The sequence below is a fragment of the Oryx dammah genome, unplaced genomic scaffold (assembly GCF_014754425.2).
Source record: "Oryx dammah isolate SB20612 unplaced genomic scaffold, SCBI_Odam_1.1 HiC_scaffold_26, whole genome shotgun sequence".
Classification (NCBI taxonomy): Eukaryota; Metazoa; Chordata; class Mammalia; order Artiodactyla; family Bovidae; genus Oryx; species Oryx dammah.
The window spans coordinates 99456696-99471008 of NW_024070210.1; the positions used below are offsets into that span (position 1 = coordinate 99456696).

At 35.8% G+C, this 14313-nt stretch overlaps 1 protein-coding gene across 4 annotated transcripts in view; it reads left to right on the plus strand.

Annotated features, from left to right (window-relative positions):
• LOC120852624 (adenomatous polyposis coli protein) overlaps window positions 1-14313 on the plus strand; it is a 133026-nt gene that overhangs the window by 40792 nt on the left and 77921 nt on the right. For 3 of the 4 annotated variants that reach the window (XM_040225956.1, XM_040225958.1, XM_040225957.1), the window contains exon 2: window positions 11044-11196. The exons of the other annotated variant lie outside the window; for it this stretch is intronic. In XM_040225956.1, the coding sequence (XP_040081890.1) occupies window positions 11062-11196 (135 nt within the window). In that variant the 5' untranslated portion in view covers window positions 11044-11061. The remainder of the gene's footprint in view (window positions 1-11043; window positions 11197-14313) is intronic. 4 annotated transcript variants of the gene reach the window in all.

Genomic DNA, 14313 nt, shown 5'->3' on the forward strand with positions numbered 1-14313 from the left:
AATAAGAGGATATAATTAGTACAGGTAAGTTCAGAAATAAATAAAATAGAATATAAAATAGTGGAAAGGATATATAACACTGAAAGTGGATTTTGGGAGGAGTTAAAGATGAGTGAAATAGAAGAAACCCTGTAAAGCCAGGCTAAAGGAACAAAACACAAAAAGCATGAATGGAAAAGGAGACAAATTTTAAAGAGACTATATACAGCGCTTTGCTTATACTTGAAAAGCTAGAGGAAATGGATAATTTATGAGTGAACCGTTAATGAATCAAATTGATACAGAAAGATGAAGAAAGAATGAAAAGGCTTAACAAGAGAAGAAAATTTAAAATACTCAAAAATCTTTCATCTAAACAAGCACCTTGTGATCTGAATTCTAGCTGACTTTCCAAGGCTAGATAAGTTGTTTTTCAAACTATTCTAGACCATATAAAATTAGCATAAGGTTAATTTAAATCCGTAATTTAAAATACTATAAAAATTTCAGTCATATTGTGATTTCTTTCATAAAAATTTCACAGGAGATACTGAGCAATGAACAAAGTAGTAAAATTAATAAAATATGAACAGGTAGGGTTTATGGCAGGAATGGAGGATGGATCAAAATGAGAAACTATGGTAACTGACAGCATCAGCAAATTAAAAGAAAAACTGTGGTTATATTTTATCATAAATAGAGGAAAGCAATAGAATGGGAAAGACTGGAGATCTCTTCAAGAAAATCAGAGATACCAAGGGAACATTTCATGCAAAGATGGGCTCGATAAAGGACAGAAACAGTATGGACCTAACAGAAGCAGAAGATATTAAGGAAAGGTGGCAAGAATACACAGAAGAACTATAGAATAAAGATCTTCATTACCCAGATAACCACAATGGTGTGATTACTCATCTAGAGCCAGACATCCTGGAATCCGAAGTCAAATGGGCCTTTGGAAGCATGACTACGAACAAAGCTAGTGGAGGTGATGGGATTCCATTGAGCTATTTCAGATCCTAAAAGATGATGCTGTGAAAGTGCTGCACTCAGTGTGCCAGCGAATTTGGAAAACTCAGCAATGGCTGCAGGACTTGAAAAGGTCAGTTTTCATTCTAATCCCAAAGAAAGGCAATGCCAAAGAATGCTCAAACTACCACACATTTGCACTCATCTCACACGCCAGCCAAGTAATGCTCAAAATTCTCCAAGCCAGGCTTCAACAGTATGTGAACCAAGAACTTCAGATGTTCAGGCTAGATTTAGAAAAGGCAGAGGAACCAGAGATCAAATTGCCAACATCTGCTGGCTCATTGAAAAAGCTAGAAGAGTTCCAGAAAAACGTCTACCTCTGTTTTATTGACTATGCCAAAGCCTTTGACTGTGTAGATCACAAAAAACTGGAAAATTCTTCAAGAGATGAGAATACCAGACTGCCTTACTAGCGTCCTGAGAAACCTGTATGCAGGTCAAGAAGTCACAGTTAGAACCGGACGTGGAACAACAGACTGGTTCCAAATAGGGAAAGGAGTACGTCAAGGCGGTATATTGTCACCCTGCTTATTTAACTTATATGCAGAGTACATCATGCGAAATGCCAAGCTGGAATCAAGATTGCCGGGAGAAATATTAATAACCTCATATATGTGGATGACATCACCCTCATGGCAGAAAGTGAAGAGAAGCTGAAGAGCCTCTTGATGAAAGTGAAAGAGGAGAGTGAAAAAGTTGGCTTAAAGCTCAACATTCAGAAAACTAAGATTATGGCATCCTATCCCATCCCTTCATGGCAAATAGATGGGGAAACAATGGAAAGAGTGAGAGACTCTATTTTCTTGGGCTCCAAAATCACTGCAAATGGTGACTGCTGCCATGAAATTATAAGACACTTGCTCCTTGGAAGAAAAGCTATGACCAACCTAGGCAGCATATTCAAAAGCAGAGACATTACTTTGCCAACAAAGATCCGTCTAGTCAAAACTATGGTTTTTCCAGGAGTCATGTATGGATGTGAGAGTTGGACTATAAAGAAAGCTGAGCACCAGAGAATTGATGCTTTTGAACTGTGGTGTTGGAGAAGACTTGAGAATCCCTTGGACTGCAAGGAGATCCAAGGATGCAAGGAGACATCCTAAAGGAAATCAGTCCTGAATATTCATCGGAAGGACTGATGCTGAAGCTCCAATACTTTGGCCGCCTGATATGAAGACCTGACTACTTGGAAAAGATCGCGATTCTGGGAAAGATTGAAGGCAGGAGGAGAAGGGGATAGACAGAGGATGAGATGATTGGATATCATCACCGATTCAATGGACATGAGTTTGAGTAAGCTCTGGGAGTTGGTAATGGACAGGGAAGGCTGGCATGGTGCAGTCCATCGGGTCACAAAGAGTCAGACACAACTGAGCGACTGAACTGATGCATTATCAAAATGTGCTATAAAGTCATTTAGAAGCCACTCCTAAAAAATTTTTCAAATAAAAGGAAGATACCTGAATGTTAAAAATATTTACTGAAATCTGAGTAAGATTTTTAAATGGTGAATTATGAAATCATTCCTATTAAAATCAGGAATAAGATCACTGTTGTTAAAATATTATTTTGAAGTCGATTCAAGCTAACAGTAAGATAAAGAGAAATGAGGTCTAATTATCAGGAAAGAAAAGACAAAATTATCACTACTTATAGATTATATGATTACATACCCAGGAAATCTATAGGAAAAGACTGTTAGAATTCATAGGATAATTGGATAAGGTGGTTTCATAAGGGGTATGTATTATATAAAATAATACTAGTACTAGCAATATTTGGTGTTTAACTCATGGCAAATCAAATAACAAAAAAGCCAGAAATCAATTTGATACAAAATGCACAGGGCCTTTTCTTGGCGGGGGGGGGGGAATAGAAAATTTGATCGAATTATTCCTTACTGGGTAAGATTTTTACTCTATTTCAAATTAATATAAATGTAATACAGTTACAGTTCTATGTATATATGAGAATTTAACATAGTTCAGTGAAAAAGAAATGTTTTAATTAATCATTCTGCAATTGGTTATTTGTATGAGAGTCAATTCAGTTAAACCACTCATAGTATAAAATAAAAATTCTGAATGAATTAAAAATCTTAATGTAAAAAGTAATTTCTGATACAAGCTAGTGAGTTAAAAATCATTTGCGTTTATCACTTCTTTCTCTTAAGACCTCATTGTGAAGTGATACTTACAAAAAAACAGTTAAAACAATGTGTTCTGACAGTGTCACAGAATGAAAGGGAGCCAGATCAAGATTGTAACAAATTTCTGGAAGAGGAAGAAATCATGGAAATTAAAAATGATTACTGAAACATAAAGTCCTTAAGACTTCCTAGGTCTCTTTTCAGGTTACTTCTTATTTAAGAAAAAAATACTAGGGAATTCTCCGCTAGTCCAGTGATTAGCTCTTGATGCTTTCGCTGCCATGGGCCCATGTTCAGTCCCTGGTTTGAGAATTAAGATTCTGCAGACGTCATGGTGCAGCCAATAAATAAATAGTAAAATACTAATTTTGAAATTTCTCAATAGCCTTTGAAATTATGTGGGCTACCTTAAAGGGTTTGGAAACCAGAATTGTGAATTCATGCTCTGGGCCAGGGGTTAGCAAATTGCTGCTGTTTTTGAAAACAGTGTTATTGGAACACAGTCATGTGCATTTATTTCTGTATTGTCTGTGGCTGCTTTTGTGCTACAGCAACAAAGTCAAGAAGTTGCAACAGAAATCATATCGTTTACAAAGACTTATTATCCAGCCCTTGCAGAAAATTATCCAACCTCTGTTCCAGGTAATTTTGGTGGCCATCTTGGAAATTGCCCTCACTTGGAATGGATTTTAACAGAGTCCAGCCAATGAATGTAGCCTTTTACAGAATGTAAAGGACAGGAAGACTGATTATCGCTATCTATCTGACTTTAGTGGAAAAGAGGAAGAGAAGTTGAATGGAGAATAAATACCTCTATTGGTTGTTAAATAAAGAGAAAAGAATTAAAAATAGGTGAGGTGCAGAATTACTTTTTAAAATCTGACTTGTTAAAGTTTCATATTTCTTGAGATTTTTTAGTTCTTCATTTTCAATTATTATTTCCTTTTAAAAAATTTCCTGTCCTAATTAGAACTTCTAGGATTATGATATAACAGTAGAGAATCCGTATCATGCTTTGCTTTTGATTTTAAAAAGAATGCCTCTAGTATTTCGATATTAAGAATGACATTTAATGTTGTTGGCAACTTCTCTCTGTTTCCAGTTCAATGAGTTTTTATCTTGAGTAGATAATGACTTTTTCCAAATGTTTGTTCCTTATTGAAATGATCGTATGGTTTTTCTTCTTTAGTGTTTTAATGAAGTGAATGACACATATATATCATCCAGTGCTAAACCATCTTTGCATTCTTGGAGTAAACTCAGCTTGATTCTGCTATAGTTTCTTTATACTTTTGTGTTTTATTTCCTGACACTTTGTTTAGGATATTTGTGTCAGTATTCATAAGTGATATTACCCTATGATTATCTTTTTCACAGTACCTTTGACTTTTATATCATGACTATATTACCCTCATAGAATGGGTTGGGGAGTATTTCCTTGATTTTTATTCTTGGAAATGTTTGCATAAGATTGGAATGATACGTTTCTCAAATGTTTGGTAGAAGGTGTTTATAAAACCATTTGAATCTGGTATTTTTTTGAGTTGGACAGAGGAAAGGGGAAACATTTAACTCCTCCAGCTTGCAGTAGTTGTAGAACTGTTAAGATTATCTATTTCTTCTTGAGTCAATTCCCCCCACCTTTGAATGTTGTTCACTTTATATGTTTGGGATCTTGTCTGTCTCTAACATTCAATCTTTTCAAAAAACCAACCTTTTGCTCTTTACAAAAAGGTATACAATGAAAAGGAAGGCATCTTCTCAGCAGAGCTGAGACTTTTCCAGAGGCAGTCAGTGTACTTTTGTATATCCTTTCAATGACATTTTTATCTTTTTCAGTTCAGTTCAGTCACTCAGTCGTGTCCAGTTCTTTGCAACCCCATGAATTGCAGCACACCAGGCCTCCCTGTCCATCACCAACTCCCGGAGTTCACTCAAACTCATGTCCATCGAGTTGGTGATGCCATCCAGCCATCTCATCCTGTCGTCCCCTTCTCCTCCTGCCCCCAATCCCTCCCAGCATCAGAGTCTTTTCCAATGAGTCAACTCTTGCGTGAGGTGGCCAAAGTATTGGAGTTTCAGCTTCAGCATCAGTCCTTCCAGTGAACACCCAGGGCTGATTTCCTTTAGAATGGACTGGTTGGATCTCCTTGCAGTCCAAGGGACTCTCAAGAGTCTTCTCCAACACCACACTTCAAAAGCATCAATTCTTTGGTGCTCAGCCTTCCTCACAGTCCAACTCTCACATCCATACATGACCACAGGAAAAACCATAGCCTTGACTAGACGGACCTTTGTTGGCAAAGTACTGTCTCTGCTTTTGAATATGCTATCTAGGTTAGTCATAACTTTCCTTCCAAGGAGTAAGCGTCTTAATTTCATGGCTGCAATCACCATCTGCAGTGATTTTGGAGCCCCCAAAATAAAGTCTGACACTGTTTCCACTGTTCCCCATCTATTTTCCATGAAGTGATGGGACCAGATGCCATGATCTTCATTTTCTGAATGTTGAGCTTTAAGCCAACTTTTTCACTCTCTTCTTTCACTTTCATCAAGAGACTTTTGAGTTCCTCTTCACTTTGTGCCATAAGGGTGGTGTCATCTGCATATCTGAGGTTATTGGTATTTCTCCCGGCAATCTTGATTCCAGCTTGTGCCTCATCTAGCCCAGCGTTTCTCATGATGTACTCTGCATAGAAGTTAAATAAGCAGGGTGACAATATACAGCCTTGACGTACTCCTTTTCCTATTTGGAACCAGTCTATTGTTCCATGTCCAGTTCTAACTGTTGCTTCCTGACCTGCATACAGATTTCTCAAGAGGCAGGTCAGGTGGTCTGGTTCCCATCTCTTTCAGAATTTTCCACAGTTTACTGTGACCCACACAGTCAAAGGCTTTGGCATAGTCTATAAAGCAGAAATAGATGTTTATCTGGAACTCTCTTGCTTTTTCGACAATCCAGCGGATGTTGGCAATTTGATCTCTGGTTCCTCTCCGTTTATCTTTTTACAACCCTTTTATTTTTTATTAAAACAGGATGAACAGTATGAGACATAGCGATCCATACTCTGTTTTCTCTCTTCTTTTTTTTTGTTTTTACATCAACCTCATTTTTTTAATGCCAATGTAATATCCCACTGCATGGATGTATCCTGTTTAATTAAAAGTAGTTATACTTTTATACCCAGTAAAAACCTTTCCCATTTGTTTGACATAACCTAAGAACTTGATTTATTACCCCATTCTAGTAATAGACAGTTATTTCAGAGGTCCAACAGGCCTTCCATGTGCCTTACCCTTTCACAAATAAGTCAAAATTAAAATGTTCGTTGCTCTATAATAGCCTCCTTGGAAGAAGGTATATTCCATTTAAGTATTTCTAATTAAAAGCACAACTCTTTTGTATAATTTAAATGCCGTATAATGTTCTTAAGCATTTAAACCCCTGTTTCTTTTATAATTCACCCTAATGTGTAGCATAAGCAATAGACCCCACTTTATGTTTGCTCATGGCGGTCCTGTTGCCCTTGCCGTGTATTTAAAGGCCATCTTCTGACGTGTTTTTGAGATGCAACCTTTATTATGACTAACTTGCATATACTTCTGAAATTTAAAAAAAAAAATGTGTTCCCTGGGTTGATCTATTCATCTGCCAGTATCATAGCTTTTTAAAGCCTTTTTATTTGTAAATAACTTTGTACTTATAAAAGAGTTAGAAAAATAAGAGAGTTCCTGTGTGCCCTTCAGTTAGTTTCTCCTAATGTTAACATCTTGTATATCCACAGTATAATGACAAGAACTAAGAAATCAGCTTCCTGATACAGCACAGGCAACTTCATACTGGGTTACTTGTAATGGGTCTTGCTGCTCCCTGCATATTTTCCCTATTTTGCTTTTTTTTTCAGTTGTCTAGCTGTAGAAAACAAAATAAAAAAAAAATTTATATAGTGTTTATATTGGGACCATGTAAAATTAACTCAGGGAGAAATGACATCATGATGATAGTGAATGTTTAGTACACAAACAAGATATGTCTTTCCATTTGTTGAAATCTACCTTTGTGTCTCTCAGAAGTGTTCCATAGTTTTCCTCATACGTGTTTTGAACTCTTTATTCAGTTTATGCCAGTTTTTTAAAATTATAGATAAGATCTTTTCTTCCATTTTATCTTTTTTCTGGTTTCTCTTTGTACATGTAAAGGAAAGATTTCTATATGCTTCACTAAATTATCAGATTATCTTGTAGTAATATTTAGTTGATTCTTTTGGATATTCTAGTTATTTAATTGTACCCCCGCCAGTAGTATTCCTTTCTAATTTCATTCTCTGTGTTGACTGATAAAATGAGTAAGACTGGTAAAAATGGGGCTTTCCCTGACTTTAGTAATATAGTGTATCTAGTATTTCCTCATTGGGTGGTGCTGGCTTATGTGGAGCTGAAATATATTGTGTTAAAAAAGTGTGCTTTTATATCCAGTATTTTCAACAAGAATGGGCATTGAATTTTTAAAGCGTCTTTTCATCACCTTTGGCATGATAATATTTTTCTTCTGTGTAGCTCTATTAATGTGTTGAGTGATATCAATTTTACAGCAATGATTTTTGTTGTAAATTTTAGATTTTCCTTCTCTTTTGGTTAGTTTTGATAAATACTTTCTAGTAAATTATCTGTTTCATTTAGTTTTCAAGTTTGTTTACATAGACTTGAGCAAAGTAGTCTTTTACGATTCTTTTCGGTTTTTTTTGTATTGATATATTCTTCTTTTTTCATTACCATCTAACAGTACTGACAAGTACATCTTTTTAAAAATTCATTAAACCAGAATAAAAGCAGTTTAATTTTTTTTAATCCCAAACTTCTTAATTTATAATAAAGAATCTTTCAGATTTAATTTTAATTGAGTATCTCTTACCTACCTAAACTTTTCTGCCTCCTTGCATTGATTTCTTAGGATCCTTGGGAATTTGTTTCTAGTGAACATGTGGATAAAGGTCTAAATAACAGTCCTTTTACTTTTTCTCCCCTACCTTACTTTTAAGGGATGAGAATCTCTTTAGTGCACACCCTGACTCCCTGGTAACTCAGAAAGAATCCACCTGCAATGCAGGAGACCTGAGTTCGATCCCTGGATCAGGAATATCTCCTGAAAATGGGAATAACTCCCTTCTCCAATATCCTTGCCTGGAGAATTCCATCGACAGAGGAGCCTGGCATGCTACAATCCAGAGAGTTGGCTCCCAAAGAGTTGGACAGGACTGAGCAACTAACCCTTTCACTTACTGAAAAGCATATTTAGATCTTTGTATATTCTCAGTAATGTGAAAGATTCAGAGATTTTTCCCATTTCATCAGATAAATTTTGAGGTTTTTTTTTTTTTAATGATGCTGGGTGATTTGCATTTACAATATATTTGGTATGAAATTCTTGTGATTGTTTAAAAGGCTTTCTAAAACAAATTTATTATTTTTAAAAAATTTTGCATTAAGCAATTTTGACTTAGGTATGGCTGCAACATATTAAAAGGACATAAAGCAAAGTATTACCTCAAAACATCTTATTTTTCTCATAAAATTATATGAAAACATCCTGCTTTCTAAAGCAGAAATGACATAAGTGTTTTGATTCTGGAGGGAGAGAAAAAAAAAATGATGGGATGTTTTAATTGTCCACCTAAAGGGCTGAATTCTTTTTTGCTCCAGTAAAGAGCACTTTTAGTAGTCTTTTGCCCAGTTTGCCCATCTGGCTTTTTTTTTTATTGTGTATGGTTATAACCTCTGTGTCTTAACATAATTCCAGTAATTTTCTCTGTCCCTGTATTATTACTTTTTCTCTGATTTATACTATTTTAGTGGGAAATTGCCTGTTAGGCTTTTATTTGGAATGAGGAATTTTAGGGCGTACGTTACTAAACGCTGTCAGATCCCACCTTTGTCAGATGGTGTTTCATGCGCTGCCTCTTTGTAGACATGCTTATTAGTGGTGCGGTATAAAACAGACAGGGCTTCCCAGGTGGCTCAGTAGCAGAGAAACTGCCTGCCAGGGCAGGAGATGCAGGAGAGTGGGGTTCAATCCCTGGGGCAGGAAGATCCCCTGGAGGAGGGAATGACAGCCCACACCAGTATTTTTGCCTGGATCATCCCATGGACAGAGGAGCCTGGTGGGCTGCTGTCCATGGAGTTGCACAGAGTCAGACACAGCTGGGCATGCGTGTACACAAAACAGATAAGTGATCCCTCCTGTGAATTTCTCCTTTGTTTCTGATATACCTTCTCAGTCCTTTTTCAGAAGAGTTCACCTCTTGTCCATTGGTCAGAGGACTGAGGCTTGTAACACTAGATTAACATTAGGTCTTACTAAGGAAGTTAGGTTTCAAGTGTATTTTCGTGATATAACTTACACAGGACTTTTATTTTTAGACCATTCTTTTGTTTCTCAATTCTAACTATATCCCTGTAAATTATATTAAAAAGGTAGTGAATGTCCATTTTACAAATGGTGAAATAAATTAAATTAAAATTCAGGGACAAAGGTAAAGGCATGACCAAGACTGAAATTAAGACCCATATTTCCAAATACAAGTCTAGTGCTCATTCTTTTCAGTCATGAAGGTTTTTGAGGGTGATCTCCACCACCCAGGGCTCTGTTTCCTCCTCAGTTGACAGTAGGTTGCACTAAATTTATCGTTCCTAGCTGTTGGAGAACAGACGAGACCTATGTCACTTGATTTTCCTTGTTAGTGAATCCCTTCCAGTTGCTGAACCACAATATTGTCATGACTAGCCAGTGTTGTAATTTGTCTGCCTTATTTCGTATAGTGGATTTTTACTGCAGAAACATTTTTTTAATGTCCAGATCTATTAAGTATTGCTTGAGTACAAACTTTGTTATACTTTTTAACTCCTAGAGATAGGTAGAGTTTTATTTATTCCATAGAAATTAAACTACAAAGAGGATCTGGGTCTTTGGAACTTTGTTAGTCTGAACACAGCTTCTAGCATTCTCTAATTCTTCAGGCCAAGGACCTCTTATTACCTGACTATCCTGTCTATCTTTCTTTTCTCCCCTCTTCTTTCATGGTAATGTAATTAATAGCCAGGCTCTGCTTCACTTCTCTTTGACAGTCTCTACTCCTAAAATCATCCGTTTTCTTCAGGTGTCTTTCAGCCTCAGTGTGAGCACAGTGGGTCCCGTGATACATATCCCATAGCGTGGCCTATTATATTCATCCTTTTGGATAAATGTACTAGAATTTTATATTAGCAATTATTATCGTCTTTCCAGAAGATTTGAAGTCTCAATCCAATCCTCTCCCTTGTGTCTATTTTGTTAAATGACCGCTTTCTTAATGAGGCCTTGTTGGAACTTCATATTTCCCCATGGATAATGTTTAAGACTAGCCTTTTATCAAATGAAAAGTGGTAGACTGCAATACTTAATCTCATTAATCCATTTGGGCTATAAAATTGTGTGACTATTGGACAAAATCCAGAAATAAATTAATATGACCAATATAAATATATTTCTTATCAATAACTGTATTTCCTAAATCTTGTCTGTAAGACCATTTAAAATATCTCTGAAACCTTGAAAAAATTCTAACCTGATAGAAATCTTACCCACCTGTGAAAAGGCAGGTGTTTTTCAAACACTACTGAAGTTCTCTTCTGTTTTAAATCTTGTTTGTCTTTAATTAAAACCCCGGTATTTCATCTTCTCAGAAAGATGCTGCCACTCGCAGGATGTTGTTTTGAGACTGAAACTGCTACATTAACACAGCTCTTATTAAATGTCTCCGAGGTTTTGTTTCTTTATCCCTTTCTTTGTAACAAGCAGCCACTCTATTTTTCATTAGTGAATTTCAAAATCCTTTTTAACCTTATAGGTCCAGGGGTAGCCAAGGATGGCTGCAGCTTCATATGATCAGTTGTTAAAGCAAGTTGAGGCCCTGAAGATGGAGAACTCAAATCTTCGACAAGAGCTAGAAGATAATTCCAATCATCTTACAAAACTGGAAACTGAGGCATCTAATATGAAGGTATCAAGACTGTGACTTTAAATTGTAGTTTATCCGTTTTTATTCCATGTTTCTTCCTGTAAACTTGGGGTTAGACGCTTCACTTACTTAGAAGTGTATTTTTTAAGTTAAGCAGTAATTTGTAAACTCTTTCTTGCAACAGTTAACATGGATATTTCCAGTCCAAATGTGTTTAATTCATCCAGCAAATCATATAAAGAAAATGATTATAAAACCACAGTGACTAAGTAGTTAGTCCTTAGTTATTTTTAAGCTTAAAAATGAGAGACCAACTTCACCATCGCTATAGTGAGGCTGGGGGTCCTGTGTGATTCTAGCCTCGCAACTGTAGGATTAATCGTAAGGATTAAAACAGATTGTAGTCCCATCCCCAACCCCCTCAGATCCTGTCATCACTTATGTGCTGCAGTGACAGACCAGCAAGAAATGTGGGGCGACCTAATGAGAAGAGTCCTGAAGTGAAGATTAGTACCTGATTCTGTTTCTGGTTTTGCGATAAACCGAGCTACAGACTGTAGGGTGCCCTTCCAGAATTAAATTGCTTTATTTGAAAAGTAGTCATTGCACTAACAGATGATGTCCACGACACCTTCCAGCCCTGAGATTGGTTTGCTATATAGCATTGAAAAGCTGTGATAACCTCCATGAAAAGTTAAAAAATACTCAGTGTGCACTGGGAAAATATGTTCTTATTTCAAAACAATTGCAGTTAAAACTTTAACTGTTTTAATTTCCAGTTAGGCAGGTTTTCCTTTCACTGAATTTAATAGAACTAGAGGTCATCAACAAACTGTTACCTCCTTCTCTTTTAAAAAAAATCCTTCTTGCTACATGTGTTTTCTGCGCCTTGGCTGTTTTACCATCTGGGTTTCTGACCCTCTTCTTACTGTCTGCTCACTACTCTTACTCCTTATTCATTTATTATTCTCTTCTATTTCTTTTTTCCATGCATTTGAGGTCTCTCTTATTCTTCAAGCTTCTGTGTATTAACTGAACTATTGAGCTGCTCCTCTTTTACCTTTTTATTCAGTATCGTAGCAGCTTAGCCTTTTACTGGTATGAAGCTTCCTTTCTTTGTCTCTCTTTCTCCCTTTCTTTCTCTTCTATCCATAAATCTTTTCTACTCTGTTGCCTATTTCTATGGCAGTAACAATGATAGATCTCCAAGATACCTATCTCAAGTCCTTCATAAAGAAATTTTTTTTTCTATAAAGAAACATTTTTTTCTCACCACAAACCATGAAAACAGCTGAATCAGTTATCTACTAGGTTAAAAAAGAGGAGTTTGGTATTTTAACACTGATCAACATAATGTATCTAAAATTATTGTACATGACACGTGGTTTTAAAAGTTTAAAGATACAAAATTTAAACTCCCCAGCAGGACTCATCGCTTATCTGCTTCAGAAGTATATTTTGTAGAGAATTCTTCCTAGCACACCTGTCTGAATGTCTCTTGTGCAGAATTCTGAGTCCCCCTTTAAAGGTTTTTCTTTTTTTTAACTAGAGCAAATCGAAACTTCATTTTGGTGAAACATTTTACCATACCTGTAGAACCATCTCCATGGATGGGAATGCTGAAGTGTGGAATGTCTCTCAGAGTGACAGCATAAGTCAGGTCCTTAAATTTCTGCGATGGAATACCAGGTTGACCTCTTAGCAATGGGGTATAATATACATCATGAATATTAGTATTTAAGATATGTCTGAATTCAGCCATGAATTGATTACTGCTCAGTGAGTGTTTTTACAGACATCCTTGCAAAGCCATCCACATATTTCTTCAGGATTCAGTGTATGGTATCATAGCAGTTATGCCCTTATACTGAAATTATTTATGTATCTCTCCTTTCAAGAAGCTTTTTGAAAAAAAAAAAAAAAGAAGAAGCAGTGGCTTTATGGTATTAACAGGAAATACCATGCTCTTTTTATTTTGTCTTAAAATATTGATGTGTGAAAAGAGACTTGGAAACATTGAAATTTACTACATTGGATTAAAGTTAATCTGAAACAATGGTTATTTCTCAAAAAAAATCACTTTTTAGACTTTGTAATACATCATATGATCTTGTATTATGTTTGCTGATCATTCGTATGTAATCCTGTGGACGGCAAGGTGTGTCTCTTCCAACTAGATTAATTTCAGGATTTCTGAAATTTATACAGTAGTACCATCTAGTGGCAAAAGAGAATACTGCTTTGCTATTGATTACATGTCATTGATAGTATAAAAATATTCTGTGTGTGTGTGACAGTCAGGGAAATATGTGTACAGCAGTTAAGGAAATGTGAGCATTGACTGTATTTGAGAATATTAAGAAAATGTTTATTTTTTAGGTCTAATGATGGCATTGTGGTTGTGTTTAGAAAGAATCCCTTTTTAAATATACATGTAGAATTTTTTTAGAGAAAAAGCAGCATGATGACTGAGATTTGTTTTTCAAATAAATTTGGGTTGAGAGGGAATGGAGGAAGTAGTTATAAGTATAGATAAAAGAAGCCCATGAATTGATAATTATTGAACTAACTTGAGGATACATAGGAGTTCGTTACATTATTCTCATACATATACATTTATGTATATACTTGATGCTTCTGTAATTAAACTACAGATTTTGTGGGATTTAGAATAAATGCAGCAATTATAGCTAAACTTAAGGGAAATTATATTCTCTACTTTTTACTCCAGGGCAGGAAGTCAGTGTGATTTACTTTAAAATACTGAGTATCACAGCATGATAAACATGGTGAAAAGTTGAGGTAGTTGCACAGTCGTGTCCGCCTCTGCGATTCCTCGGACTGCAGCCTGTCCCGCTCCTCTGTCCTGGAATTCTCCAGGCAGGAGTATTGGACTGGTTGACATTTCCTTCTCAAAAATATGGTGAGGTATGAAGCATTTAAATTGAAAGATGACATGGTGTAGAAAAATATAGCTAGGTAAAATTTTAACCAACTGTTTATATCTCTTGTATTTTAGTAAAATGAAGTATTTATAAATTTTTAACTGTAAAACCATGTACATGGAAAGTATCTTATTTTCAGAGTGTAAGAAAAAAAATGAGAAGTAAAAATTCAAATTGGCATAGTTCAGAATTTATTTTGAAGATTTAATTACCA